Here is a 15593-nt window from a genome sequence, read left to right on the forward strand (position 1 = left end):
GTCTGCAGCCGGCAGAATTTAAACACGGCGCCGCGCAAAGTATGCAGCCTGTCCACCCTGAAGGTCAAACCCCCCCCCGTTGTTCGCTAACCTCGCCAAAGACTGCAAGCCAATTGCTACTAAAAGCAGGCGGTACAGTGCCGGGGATAGGAGCTTTATTAAATCAGAAGTAGAAAGACTCCTGAGGGAAGGGATTATCGAGGGCAGCACCAGCCCATGGCGAGCCCAAGTGGTGGTAGTAAAGACCGGCGAAAAACAGCGCCTGGTTATTGATTACAGCCAGACGATCAATCGATACACGCAATTAGACGCATACCCACTTCCCCGCATATCTGACATGGTCAACCAGATAGCACAATACCGGGTATTCTCGACGATTGATCTGAAGTCGGCATACCACCAGCTCCCCATCAGGCCTGAGGACCGCCAGTACATGGCCTTCGAGGCTGACGGTCGCCTCTACCACTTCCTCCGAGTCCCCTTCGGCGTCACCAACGTGGTCTCGGTCTTCCAAAGGGAGATGGACCGGATGGTTGACCAGAACGCGCTGCAGGCCACCTTCCCCTATCTAGACAACGTCACCATCTGCGGCCATGACCGGCATGACCACAACGCCAACCTAGAAAAATTCCTCCGTACGGCCCAACGGCTGAATCTGACATACAACAGAGAAAAATGTATGTTCCGCACCACGCGCCTCGCTATTCTTGGCTGCGTGGTGGAAAACGGAGTCATCGGCCCCGACCCCGACCGAATGCGCCCCCTCCTGGAACTACCCCTCCCCCACTGCCTAAAAGCCCTGAAGAGATGCCTAGGGTTCTTCTCTTACTACGCCCAGTGGGTGCCCAACTATGCGGACAAAGCCCGGCCCCTCATCAAGTCAACCTCCTTCCCCCTGACGGCAGAGGCCCGTGCGGCCTTCACCCTCATAAAAGAGGACATTGCGAAGGCCACAATGCACGCAGTGGATGAGTCCATCCCTTTCCAAGTGGAGAGCGATGCATCCGACTTCGCCCTAGCCGCAACCCTTAACCAGGCGGGGAGACCCGTGGCCTTCTTTTCACGGACCCTCCAGGGCCCCGAAATTCGACACTCCTCAGTCGAGAAGGAGGCCCAGGCGATAGTGGAGGCTGTACGGCACTGGAGGCATTACCTGGCCGGTAAACGTTTCACCCTGCTCACTGACCAACGGTCAGTAGCATTTATGTTTAACAACAGACAAAGGGGGAAAATCAAAAATGATAAGATATTGCGGAGGAGGATCGAGTTATCCACCTACAACTACGATATCTTATACCAGCCCGGGAAACTTAATGAGCCCCCAGACGCCCTATCCCGTGGGACATGTGCCAACGCACAAGTCGATAGGCTACGGACCCTCCACAATGATCTCTGCCACCCGGGGGTCACCAGGTTCTTCCATTTTATTAAAGCTCGCAACCTGCCTTACTCCATCGAGGAGGTCAGGACCATGACCAGGAACTGCCAGGTCTGCGCCGAATGCAAACCGCATTTTTATAGGCCAGACAGGGCACACCTGATTAAAGCCACCCGCCCCTTCGAACGTCTCAGCGTCGATTTCAAGGGGCCCCTTCCCTCCTCTGACCGCAACACGTACTTCCTCAATATTATTGACGAGTACTCCCGTTTCCCCTTCGCCATCCCCTGCCCGGACATGACCAGCGCCACAGTCATCAGGTGCCTCAAAGACCTGTTCGCCATATTTGGCTTCCCCAATTACATCCACAGCGACAGGGGCTCGTCGTTCATGAGCGACGAGCTGCGCCAGTACCTGCTCGAGAAGGGCATAGCCACGAGCAGGACTACCAGTTACAACCCCCGGGGTAACGGACAGGTAGAGAGGGAGAACGCAACGGTGTGGAAGACCGCCATGCTCGCCCTAAAATCCAAGGGCCTCCCAATCTCCCGCTGGCAAGATGTCCTCCCCGATGCGCTCCACTCCATACGATCACTGCTCTGTACTGCCACAAACTCCACCCCTCACGAGAAGATGTTCGTCTTCCCCAGGAAATCCACCTCGGGGACATCACTACCGCCATGGCTGACGTCTCCGGGACCCGTCCTGCTCAGGAAACACGTGAGGAGCCATAAGACGGACCCCCTGGTCGAAAAGGTTCACCTCCTCCACGCCAACCCACAGTACGCCTACGTGGCGTATCCTGACGGGCGGGAGCACACAGTCTCAATTCGAGACCTCGCACCCTCAGGTACCACCCGAAACACCATCGATCACCATCCACTACCTCCACCCACCACCACTACCCACGACGCACCACCGGGGTGTCTACCACGAACTGACGACATGCTGGTGCCATCCCTACCCCGAGAGGACGACACGCCAGTGCTCCGTCACACGCGAGAAGCGGCCGCGGGCAAAGAACCGCCGCAACCGGCACCACGAAGATCATTACGGCAGACAAGACCCCCGGAGAGACTTTCGTATACGAACTTTTGAAACACTTCACCCCGCCGGACTCTTTTTTAAACGAGGGGTGAATGTGGTAAACCACTGCTAACTCTGTACATGTCTGTGTGGTAAACCACTGTTAACTCTGTACAGGTCCGGGCATGTCCCCGCCCCTGGCTCCACCACTGTGGTAAACCACTTTTATCGTTCACTATCGTTACACTATAGTTATCACTGTTGTATTGTTATCACCGTTCTCACTGTTGTATCACTATACGAGGTCGCCTCTTGTCGCGCTGTTATACCTGGGCTGACCACCTCCGACTCCGCCCATGACTCCACCTACCTGCCCAGGTATAAAGGTAGTCGACTGGCTGGTATTCCTCCTTGTTGGACCCGATCACCCACGAGGGTGGGCTCTGTTATTTAGTCAATAAAAGCCTTTAGTTACGTTCCTAACTCGTCGCTTTTTATTGGACGAATTGATAGGTATATCAATTTTATTGACTAAATTTTAAAGATGTTTGCTACTGACCAGCCAGAAGCCCTCCCAGAAGCACAGCCACAGCAGCCTTCAGACACCGGGCTACACCAGCCACGCCAGCCGGCTTGGCTGCAAGCCCTCAAACCACCGTACCTGGATCTAAACCCACAGGCAGCAAACTCAGCCCTCAACTTCAAACACTGGCTGGACTGCTTCGAATCGTACCTGGAAGAATCCGGCGTCCCGCAGAGATCCAAACTAAGACTTCTGAACGCCCAAGCGAGCCCGAGAGTATACGCACTCATCCAGGACACGACTACATACGAGGCCGCTATCAACCTACTGAAACAGCAGTACCGGAGCCCGGTAAATTACATGTACACCAGGCACCTCCTAAGATCCCGCCCGCAACAGCCAGGAGAGTCCGTAGCTGAATTTTTACGGGCGCTAAGAGCACTCGGCAGGAACTGTGACTTTAAAGCGGTGACGGCTGTTGAAAATACGGAAGATAATATCCGCGATGCCTTTGTGAAAGGCCTACGGTCCGACTACTCACGGCAAAGACTGCTTGAAGCTAAAGACCTCGACCTGGACAAAGCTGAAGCCCTCGCTCTCTCCCTAGAGGTGGCCCATCAGGACCAGGAGGCGTTTTCCAGGTACTGCTCGCGACCCTGGGACTCGGGCCCGACCCCTACCGCAATACCCTTCGCAGCGCCGCCCCCGGGACCTACCTCAGCGTCCTACACACTAGCCTCCGTCACTCTGGATCAAGCCCGCCCACACCACCTGTCCAAGTCGATGATGGACATCAAAGTAAACGGCCACGCCACGACCTGCCTGTTCGACAGCGGAAGCACGGAGAGCTTCATCCACCCAGACACGGTGAGCCACTACTCCCTCCCTGTCCTGCCAACGCGCAACCGAATCTCGATGGCATCGAGGTCCCACGCCACGGACATTAGCGGCTACTGTGCTGTGACCTTGTCGGTTAAGGGTACAGAGTATAAAAATTTTAAACTCCTCGTCCTCCCCCAGCTCTGCGCTGCCGTCCTACTAGGGCTGGACTTCCAACCCCACCTCCAAAGTGTAACCCTAGCATACGGTGGACCCCTCCCCCCACTCACAGTCGACAACCAGCGAATGTTAAACCGCCCACCGCGTAACACCTGCAGCCTATCCACCCTCAAGGTGCCGCCACCTTCCCTGTTCGCTAACCTCACCCCCGACTGCAAACCCGTCGCTACCAAGAGCAGGCGGTACAGCGCTGGGGACAGAGCTTTCATTAGCTCTGAGGTGCAGCGTCTCCTGAAGGAGGGCATCATCGAGGGGAGCAACAGCCCCTGGCGTGCCCAGGTCGTGGTCGTTAAGACCGGCGATAAAAATCGCCTGGTCATCGACTACAGCCAGACCATAAACAGATACACCCAGCTGGACGCATACCCCCTTCCCCGCATGTCTGACATGGTCAATCAGATTGCACAATACCGCGTATTCTCGACCATCGACCTTAAGTCGGCCTACCACCAACTCCCTATCCACCCCGAGGACCGCCAGTACACCGCCTTCGAGGCGAATGGGCACCTATACCACTTCCTTAGGGTCCCCTTCGGTGTCACCAACGGGGTCTCGGTCTTCCAAAGGGAGATGGACCGGATGGTTGACCAGAACGGACTGCAGGCCACATTCCCCTATCTAGATAACGTCACCATCTGCGGCCGCGACCGGCAGGACCACGACGTGAATCTGGAGAAATTCCTCCGTACAGCCCAACGGCTGAACCTCACCTACAATAAGGAGAAATGTGTGTTTAGCACCTCGCGCCTTGCCATCCTTGGCTGTGTAGTAGAGAACGGACTCATCGGCCCCGACCCCGAAAGAATGCGCCCCCTCATGGAGCTACCCCTCCCCCACTGCCCTAAGGCACTTAAGAGAACCCTGGGGCTCTTCGCCTACTATGCCCAATGGGTGCCCAATTATGCGGAGAAAGCCAGACCCCTCATGAAGTCCACATCCTTCCCCCTCACGGAGGAAGCGTGCGCGGCCTTCTCCCTCATCAAGGGAGACATAGCCAAGGCCACAATGCACGCAGTGGATGAGTCCATCCCCTTCCAAGTGGAGAGCGATGCATCCGACTTCGCCCTAGCCGCTACCCTTAACCAGGAGGGGAGGCCGGTGGCCTTCTTCTCAAGGACCCTACAGGGCCCCGAGATCCGACACTCGTCGGTCGAGAAGGAAGCCCAGGCAATTGTGGAGGCGGTACGGCGCTGGAGGCATTACCTGGCAGGCAAACGATTTACCCTCCTCACCGACCAACGTTCGGTTGCTTTCATGTTTAATAACAAGCTGAGGGGCAAAATCAAGAATGACAAGATCTTGAGGTGGAGAATCGAGCTATCCACCTACGATTATGATATCTTGTACCGGCCAGGTAAGCTGAACGAACCCCCTGATGCTCTTTCACGAATTACATGCGCCAGCGCGCATATTGATAGACTTCAGACCCTCCACAACGACCTCTGCCACCCCGGGGTCACCAGACTTTACCATTTCATTAAGGCCCGCAACCTGACCTACTCCATCGAGGAGGTCAGGACCATGACCAGGAACTGCCAGACCTGCGCCGAGTGCAAACCGCACTTCTATAGGCCGGACAGAGCAAGCCTGATCAAGGCCACCCGCCCCTTCGAGCGCCTGAGCATCGACTTTAAGGGGCCTCTACCGTCATCTGACCGCAATGTGTACTTCCTCAACATCGTTGATGAGTACTCCCGTTTCCCCTTTGCCTTCCCCTGCCCAGACATGACCAGTACCACGGTCATTAAATGCCTGAACGACCTCTTCGCCTTGTTCGGGTTCCCGAACTATGTACATAGTGACCGGGGCTCCTCCTTCATGAGTGAGGAACTCCGTCAGTTCCTACTAGCGAGAGGTATTGCAGCAAGTAGGACCACCAGCTACAACCCCCGAGGGAACGGCCAGGTGGAAAGAGAGAACGCGACGGTATGGAAGGCCGTCCTCTTAGCCTTAAAGTCTAAGGGCCTCCCAACCTCCCGCTGGCAGGAAGTCCTCCCGACAGCGCTGCACTCCATCCGGTCACTACTTTGCACTGCCGTTAACGCCACCCCCCATGAACGAATGTTTGTTTTCCCCAGGAAGTCGACTACGGGAACCACTCTACCAACCTGGCTGACCTCTCCGGGGCCCGTCTTGCTGCGAAAGCACGTGAGGGCCCATAAAACAGACCCCCTGGTCGAGAGGGTGAACCTCCTGCACGCCAACCCCCAGTACGCCTACGTGGCTTACCCAGACGGGCGGGAGGACACTGTCTCCTTACGAGACCTCGCACCCTCGGGCACTCCGGAGACACCACCTTTACCCCCCCCCACCACCCCCCCAATTCCAGCCCAGGTAGACGGCATGCCGGAACCCCACGAGCCTTCGCCGACCACGCAGACACCAGCACTAACACCGGATAATGCAGCACCGCCGCTGCGACGATCGGAGAGGCTTACGAGGCCTCCGGACAGACTGACATACCAGAACTGGTAGTACACTTCACCCCGCCGGACTCAAATCTAAACAAGGGGTGAATGTGGTAAACCACTTTTATCGTTCACTATCGTTACACTATAGTTATCACTGTTGTATTGTTATCACCGTTCTCACTGTTGTATCACGATACGAGGTCGCCTCTTGTCGCGCTGTTATACCTGGGCTGACCACATCCGACTCCGCCCATGGCTCCACCTACCTGCCCAGGTATAAAGGTAGTCGACTGGCTGATATTCCTCCTTGTTGGACCCGATCACCCACGAGGGTGGGCTCTGTTATTTAGTCAATAAAAACCTTTAGTTACGTTCCTAACTCGTCGCTTTTTATTGGACGAATTGATAGGTATATCAACCACTAAGCCCGGGTATAAGGGTGACTCACCACCCTTCCCCCGGGAGCTCTTAGGATGGATCCACTAGCAGAGCCATGCTCCAGTTCTTAGTCAATAAAAGCCTACTTCGTATAAGTTCAACTCGTAGTCTTTGGTGTTGTTGATAGTGCATCAGTGCTTTACTCTGTATCTAACCCCGTGCTGTACCTCCCCTGGGAGTGTTTGATGGGACAGTGTAGAGGGAGCTTTACTCTGTATCTAACCCGTGCTGTACCTGCCCTGGGAGTGCTTGATGGGACAGTGTAGAGGGAGCTTTACTCTGTATCTAACCCGTGCTGTGCCTGCCCTGGGAGTGTTTGATGGGAAAGTGCAGAGGGAGCTTTACTCTGTATCTAACCCATGCTGTAACAGCCCTGGTGGTGTTTCATGGGACAGTGTAGAGGTAGCTTTAATCTGTATCTAACCCGTGCTGTACCTGCCCTGGGAGTGTTTGATGGGACAGTGTAGAGGGTGCTTTACTCTGTATATAACCCATGCTGTACCTGCCCTGCGAGTGTTTGATGGGACAGTGTAGAGAGAGCTTTTCTCTGTATCTAACCCGTGCTGTACCTGCCCTGGGAGTGTTTGATGGGACAGTGTAGAGGGAGCTTTACTCTGTATCTAACCCGTGCTGTACCTGCCCTGGGAGTGCTTGATGGGACAGTGTAGAGGGAGCTTTACTCTGTATCTAACCCGTGCTGTGCCTGCCCTGGGAGTGTTTGATGGGAAAGTGTAGAGGGAGCTTTACTCTGTATCTAACCCATGCTGTAACAGCCCTGGTGGTGTTTCATGGGACAGTGTAGAGGTAGCTTTAATCTGTATCTAACCCGTGCTGTACCTGCCCTGGGAGTGTTTGATGGGACAGTGTAGAGGGTGCTTTACTCTGTATATAACCCATGCTGTACCTGCCCTGCGAGTGTTTGATGGGACAGTGTAGAGAGAGCTTTTCTCTGTATCTAACCCGTGCTGTACCTGCCCTGGGAGTGTTTGATGGGACAGTGTAGAGGGAGCTTTACTCTGTATCTAACCCGTGCTGTAACTGCCCTGGCAGTGTTTGATGGGACAGTGTAGAGGGAGCTTTACTCTATATCTAACCCGTGCTGTAACTGCCCTGGGAGTGTTTGATGGGACAGTGTAGAGGGAGCTTTACTCTGTATCTAACCCGTGCTGTACCTGCCCTGGGAGTGTTTGATGGGACAGTGGAGAGGTAGCTTTACTCTGTATCTAACCCGTGCTGTACCTGCCCTGGGAGTGTTTGATGGGGCAGTGTAGAGCGAGCTTTACTCTGTATCTAACCCATGCTGTACCTGCCCTGGGAGTGTTTGATGGGACAGTGTAGAGGGAGCTTTACTCTGTATCTAACCCGTGCTGTACCTGCCCTGGGAGTGTTTGATGGGACAGTGTAGAGGGAGCTTTACTCTGTATCTAACCCGTGCTGTACCTGCCCTGGGAGTGTTTGATGGGACAGTGTAGAGGGAGCTTTACTCTGTATCTAACCCGTGCTGTACCTGCCCTGGGAGTGTTTGATGGGACAGTGTAGAGGGAGCTTTACTCTGTATCTAACCCATGCTGTACCTGCCCTGGGAGTGTTTGATGGGACAGTGTAGAGGGAGCTTTACTCTGTATCTAACCCGTGCTGTACCTGCCCTGGGAGTGTTTGATGGGACAGTGTAGAGGGAGCTTTACTCTGTATCTAACCCGTGCTGTACCTGCCCTGGGAGTGTTTGATGGGACCGTGTAGAGGGAGCTTTACTCTGTATCTAACCCGTGCTGTACCTGCCCTGGGAGGGTTTGATGGGACAGTGTAGAGGGAGCTTTAGTCTGTATCTAACCCGTGCTGTACCTGCCCTGGGAGTGTTTGATGGGACAGTGTAGAGGGAGCGTTACTCTGTATCTAACCCGTGCTGTACCTGCCCTGGGAGTGTTTGATGGGACAGTGTAGAGGGAGCTTTACTCTGTATCTAACCCGTGCTGTAACTGCCCTGGCGGTGTTTGATGGGACCGTGTAGAGGGAGCTTTACTCTGTATCTAACCCGTGCTGTACCTGCCCTGGGAGTGTTTGATGGGACAGTGTAGAGGGACCTTTACTCTGTATCTAACCCGTGCTGCACTTGCCCTGGGAGTGTTTGATGGGACAGTGTCGAGGGACCTTTACTCTGTATCTAACCCTGTGCTGTACCTGCCCTGAGACTGTGGTGCTTTACTTAGCTGGGGTTGGGGAGGGAGTGGGGGGCGGAAGTTTTGTGCAGTGTTGCCCAATTCTCTGATACATGCTCCTATGCTGAGGAATCCCGTTGCCCTGAATTGAAGTAGGGAAATGATCTCTCTTGCCTTCTTTCTGTGATATTCAGAATCCACAGGTTAAATATCTGGACAACGGATTGACGCTCATTCAGTTGTATCGCAGGAACTGCTGCAGCCCAGGCTGCATGTAACAGGGTCGTAAGGAGATTGCATTGCCCTGACCCCCTCCCCCGCTAAGAGTCCCCTCCTTACCTTGCATTTGTTTCTTGTCTCGGAACCACCGTACCCTTGCCGGAGGTTTACTGCGTGGAACTTTACAAATGAGCTCCGCCTCGCTGTTCTCGATCGGTTCCTCTCCCAGCACCTCGACAATCGGTCTCGGGGGGACTGAAAGGCCAAGAGGTTAGAAATTAGCCAGCCTCCTAACAACACAGGCAGCAGAACAGTCGCCTCCACCTTAAACATTCACTCCCTGGAGTATTGTCTACAGTTTAGGTCTCCTTACATAAGGAAGGATATACTTGACATAAATACTGTGGCAACAAGAGCCGGTCAGAGGCTGGGTATTCTGCGGCGAGTGTCTCACCTCCTGGCTCCCCAAAGCCTTTCCACCATCTACAAGGCACAAGTCAGGAGTGTGACGGAATACTCGCTGCCGTAAGAGAACTACTAGGCACTTGGTCTAATTGTTAATCAACTGTTTCACAACATGGAGGTCTGGTTGTGTCCTTCACTCGTTCCTGTTAAAGAATGTCCTGCGCCAGCTGGGCCCATGCCCGAGTATTTATACTCTCCCTGGACAGCGGCACCCGCAGGCCGCCCAGTATTATTTCATAAGTCTTTCTTTCATGAATGACTGATTCATGTCACTCTCCACTTGCCCGGATGAGTTGCAGCTCCAACAACACTCAAGAAGCTCGACACCATCCAGGACATAGCAGCCCACTTGATCGGCACCCCATCCACCATCTTAAACATTCACTCCCTCCACCACCGGCGCACCGTGGCTGCAGTGTGTACCATCTACAAGATGCACTGCAGCAACTCGCCAAGGCTTCTTCGGCAGCACCTCCCAAACCCACGACCTCTTCCGCCTAGGACAAGGGCAGCAGGCGCATGGGAACACCACCACCTCCAAGTTCCCCTCCAAGTCACACACCATCCTGACTTGGAAATATATCGGCCGTTCCTTCATCGTTGCTGGGTCAAAATCCTGGAACTCCCTCCCTAACAGCACTGTGGGAGTACCTTCACCACACGGACTGCAGCGGTTCAAGAAGGCGGCTCACCACCACCTTCTCAAGGGGCAATTAGGGGATGGGCAATAAATGCTGGCCTCGCCAGCGACGCCCACACTTTGTGACTGACAAATAAAGTGAACAACACAAGTGAGAGGCTCCTCCCTCAAGGATCGCACACCAATCTACACCGCTTGACCCTTACCAACAGGGCTGGAATACTGTCTGCAGTCCTCACGTAGAATGACATCGAATTTACAGCGCAGAAAGAGGCCACTCGACCCAACTAGTCTGTGTGGGGGACGCGAAGAATCTCCAGAGGGATGTAGACAGGCTCAGTGAGTGGGCAAAAATCTGGCAGATGGAGTTTAATGTGGAAAAATGCGAGGTTATCCACTTTGGTAGGAAAAATAAAAAAGCAAATTATTATTTAAATGTGGAGAGATTACAAAATGCTGCGGTACAGAGGGATCTTGATGTCCTTGTACATGAATCACAAAAAGTTAGCATGCAGGTACAGCAAGAAATTAGGAAGGCAAATGGAGTGTTGGCCTTTATTTCAAGGGGGATGGAGTATAAAAGTAGGGAAGTCCTGCTACAACTGTACAGGGCGCTGGTGAGACCACACCTGGAGTACTGCGTACAGTTTTGTCTCCTTATTTAAGGAAGGATATACTTGAATTGGAGGCATTTCAGAGAAGGTTCACGAGGTTGATTCCTGAGATGAAGAGGTTGTCTTATGAGGAAAGGTTGAGCAGGTTCCTCGGAGTCCACATCATGGAAGACCTCTCCTGGTCCCTCAATACCTCCTCTCTGGGGAAGAAGGCCCAGCAGCGCCTATATTTCCTAAGGAGGCTGAAGGGATGTAACCTGTCACCCCTGATCCTCTCTAACTTTTACCGCTGCACAATAGAGAGCATCCTGACGAACTGTATCACAGTATGGTATGGCAGCTGTAGCTACTATGACCGGAAAGCCCTGCAGCGGGTAGTCAAAACTGCCCAACGCATTACCGGCACCCGGCTACCGACCATAGAGCACATATACCAGAAACGCTGTCTACGGAGGTCACGGTCCATCATCAAAGACCCTACCCACCCCAGCCACAGTCTGTTCGCCCTCCTGCCATCTGGGAGATGCTACAGATGCATTCGCACCCGAACGACCAGATTTAGGAACAGCTTCTTTCCCAGGGCTGTCATCCTACTGAACTCCACAAATAAACACTAAAGCCTGCACATCTGCCAATGCACTTTGTTATGGTTATGTTTATGTTAATGTATTACAAGCCAAATGTATGTTGAATGTTTAAATGTCTTAATCTAAATGTACACTCTCGGGAGCCGCAAGCCTACATTTCGTTGTACTGCACTTGTGCACTAACAATGACAATAAAAGTTGATTTGATTTGATTTGATTTTGGTTGGGCCGATACTCATTGGAGTTTAGAAGAATGAGAGGTGATCTTATTGAAACATATAAGATTCTGAAGGGGGCTCGACAGGGTCGATGCAGAGAGGATGTTTCCCCTCGTGGGGGAATCTAGAACTCGGGGGCATAGTTTCAGAATAAGGGGACACCCATTTAAAACGGGAATGAGGAGGAATTTCTTCTCTCTGAGGGTCGTGAGTCTGTGGAATTCTCTTCTCCAGCGAGCTGTGGAGGCGGAGTCAGTGAATATATTTAAGGTGGAGATAGACAGATTGTTGAATGATAATGGGGTCAAGGGTTATGGGGAGCGGGCGGGGAAGTGGAGTTCAGGCCAAGATCAGATCAGCCATGATCTCATTGAATGGCGGAGCAGGCTCGAGGGGCCGAATGGCCGACTCCTGCTCCTACGTCTAATGTTCTTATGCTCCACACGAGTCTCCTCCCATTCCATCGACCTCACCTCAGCCGATTGGCATATCTTTCTAGCCCCTTTGCTCTCATGTACTCGTCTAGTTTGCATTCAAAAGCCTCTCTGCTCTTCGCCTCGCCCACTCCCTGCGGGAGCGAGTTCCCCATTCTCACCACTCTCTGGGTGATGAAGTTTTTCCTGAATTCCCTGTTGGATTTATTAGTGATTATCTAATATTGATGGCTCCTAGTTCTGGTCTCCCCTACAGGTGGAAACATTATCTCCATATCTACACATTCATAATGTTAAAGACCTCTATCAGGTCCCCTCTAAGTCTTCTCTTTTCGAAAGAAAAAATGCGCCAACCCGTTCAGTATTTCCCGATAACAGAACTGTGCAGAGAACTCCAGGTGTGTACTCCAGGGATGGTGCCACACCTTCGGAAGGATAGCTTGGCCTTGGCAGCGTAGTTTTACAACAACAACAACTTGTATTTAGACAGCGCCTTTAATGTAGTAAAACGTCCCAAGGTGCTTCACAAGGAGTGTTATAAGACAAAAAATTCGACACCGAGCCACATCAGGAGATACTGGGACAGGCGACCAAAAGCTCGGTCAAAGAGGTCGGTTTTAAGGAGCGTCTTAAATGAGGAGAAAGAGGCGGAGAGGTTTAGGGAGGGAATTCCAGAGCTCGGGGCCCAGGCGGCTGAAGGCACGGCTGCCAATGGTGGAGCAATGGAAATCGGGGGGATGTTCAAGAGGCCAGAATTGGAGGAGTGCAGAGATCTCGGGGGTTGTGGGGCTGGAGGAGGTTACAGAGATAGGGAGGGGCGAGGCCACGGAGGGATTTGAAAACAAGGATGATAATTTCGAAATCGAGGTGCTGCTTAACCAGGAGCCAATGTAGGTCAGCAAGCACAGGGGTGATGGGTGAACCGGTCTTGGTGCGAGTTAGGACACGGGGCAGCCGAGTTTTGGATGACGTCAAGTTTACGTAGGGTGGAATGTGGGAGGCCAGCCAGGAGTGCGTTGGAATAGTCAAGTCTGGAGGTAACAAAGGCATGGATGAGGGTTTCAGCAGCGGATGAGCTAAGGCAGAGGCGGAGACGGGCGATGTTACGGAGGTAGAAGTAGGCGGTCTTAGTTATGCTGCGGATATGTGGTCGGAAGCTCATTTCAGGGTCAAATATGACACCAAGGTTGCGAAAAGTGTGGTTCAGCCTCAGACAGATGTGAGGGAGAGGGATGGAGTCAGTGGCTCGGGAACGGAGTTAACCAGAATGATACCAGGGCTCCAAGGGTCAGATTATGAGGAGCGATTACATAAACTAGGCTTGTATTCTCTGGAATGTAGAAGGTTCAGAGCTGATCTGACTGAGGTTTTTAGGATTTGAAAGGAATTGATAGGGTAGATAGAGTGAAACTATTTCCGCTGGTCGGACAAGGGAGCACAGCCTTAAAATAAGAGCCAGGCCGTTCAGGAGAGAAGTTGGGAAAGACTTCTTCACCCAAAGGGTGGTAGAAGTGTGGAACTCGCTCCCACAAACAGCAGTACATAATTTTAAATCTGAGATCGATAGATTTTTCTTCCAAGGGTATGAAAGGATATGGAGCCAAGGTAGGTGGGTGGGTGGAGTTAAGATACAGATCGGCCATGATCTCTGTGAATGGCGGAACAGACAGGCGGGGCTGAATGGCCTCCTCCTGTCCCGATGTTCCAATGACCGAGAGGCCGTTCTCACCAGGGTCCCACACCAGTCGACCCCCATTCACCCTCAATGTTAAAAAACAGAAGAGAAAGACTTTGCATTTCTCCAGCACCTTTCACCACCTCAGGACGTCCCAAAGCACTTCACAGACAATGAGGTACTTTTTTTGAAGTGTGGTCACTGTTGTAATGTGGGAGACGCAGCAGCCAATTTGTGCACAGCAAGCTCCCACAATCAACAATGTGATAATGACCCAGATCATCTGTTTTAGTGATGTTGGTTCAGGGATAAATATAGGCCCCAGGACACCGGGGAGAACTCACCCTCTGATCTTCTTTGAAATAGTGGCCGTGGGATCTTTTACGTCCACCTGAGAGGGCAGATGGGGCCTCGGTTTAAAGTCTCATCTGAAAGACGGCCCCTCTGACAGTGCGGCACTCCCTCAGTACTGCCCCTCTGACAGTGCGGCGCTCCCTCAGTACTGCCCCTCCAACAGTGCGGCGCTCCCTCAGTACTGCCCCTCCAACAGTGCGGCGCTCCCTCAGTACTGCCCGTCCGACAGTGCGGCGCTCCCTCAGTACTGCCCCTCCGACAGTGCGGCGCTACCTCAGTACTGACCCTCCGACAGTGCGGCGCTCCCTCAGTAATGCCCCTCCAACAGTGCGGCGCTCCCCTGGTACTACCCCTCCGACAGTGCGGCACTCCCTCAGTACCGCCCCTCCGACAGTGCGGCGCTCCCTCAGTACTACCCCTCCGACAGTGCGGCGCTCCCTCAGTACTGTTCCTCTGACAGTGCGGCGCTCCCTCAGTACCGCCCCTCCGACAGTGCTGCACTCCCTCAGTACTGCCCCTCCGACAGTGCGGCGCTCCCTCAGTACTGCCCCTCCAACAGTGCGGCGCCCCCTCAGTACTGCCCCTCCGACAGTGCGGCGCTCCCTCAGTACCGCCCCTCCGACAGTGCGGCCCTCCCTCAGTACTGCCCCTCCGACAGTGCGGCGCTCCCTCATTACTACCCCTCCGACAGTGCGGCCCTCCCTCAGGCCCGCCCCTCCGACAGTGCGGCACTCCCTCAGTACTGCCCCTCCAACAGTGTGGCGCTCCCTCAGTACTGCCCCTCCGACAGTGCGGCGCTCCCTCAGTACTGCCCCTTCGACAGTGCGGCGGTCCCTCAGTACTGCCCCTTCGACAGTGCGGCGCTCCCTCAGTACTGCCCCTCCGACAGTGCGCTGCTCCCTCAGTACTGACCCTCCGACAGTGCGGCACTCCCTCAGTACTGCCCCTCTGACAACGCAGCACTCCCTCAGTACTGACCCTCCGACAGTGCAGCGCTCCCTCAGTACTGCCCCTCCGACAGTGCGGCACTCATTCAGTACTAACCCTCCGACAGTGCAGCGCTCCCTCAGTACTGCCCCTCCGACAGTGCGGCGCACCCTCAGTACTGCCCCTCCGACAGTGCGGCGCTCCCTCAGTACTGCCCCTCTGACAATGCGGCGCACCCTCAGTACTGCCCCTCCGACAGTGCGGCGTTCCTCGGTACTGCCCCTCCGACAGTGCTGCTCTCCCTCAATACTGCCCCTCCGACAGTGCGGCGCTCCCTCAGTACTGCCCCTCCGACAGTGCGGCGCTACCTCAGTACTGACCCTCCGACAGTGCGGCGCTACCTCAGTACTGACCCTCCGACAGTGCGGCGCTCCCTCAGTACTGCCCCTCCGACAGTGCGGCGCTCCCT

At 54.1% G+C, this 15593-nt stretch overlaps 1 protein-coding gene across 2 annotated transcripts in view; it reads right to left on the reverse strand.

The window, feature by feature from the left end:
* The window catches only part of cadm4 (cell adhesion molecule 4), a 378687-nt gene that overhangs the window by 155859 nt on the left and 207235 nt on the right, over positions 1-15593 (reverse strand). For both annotated transcript variants that reach the window (XM_086004004.1, XM_086004006.1), the window contains exon 4: positions 9331-9465. In XM_086004004.1, coding sequence (XP_085860130.1) covers positions 9331-9465 — 135 coding nt within the window. The remainder of the gene's footprint in view (positions 1-9330; positions 9466-15593) is intronic.

The sequence above is a fragment of the Somniosus microcephalus genome, chromosome 12 (assembly GCF_052327205.1).
Source record: "Somniosus microcephalus isolate GS21.2 chromosome 12, FLI_Smic_1.0, whole genome shotgun sequence".
NCBI classification, from domain to species: domain Eukaryota; kingdom Metazoa; phylum Chordata; class Chondrichthyes; order Squaliformes; family Somniosidae; genus Somniosus; species Somniosus microcephalus.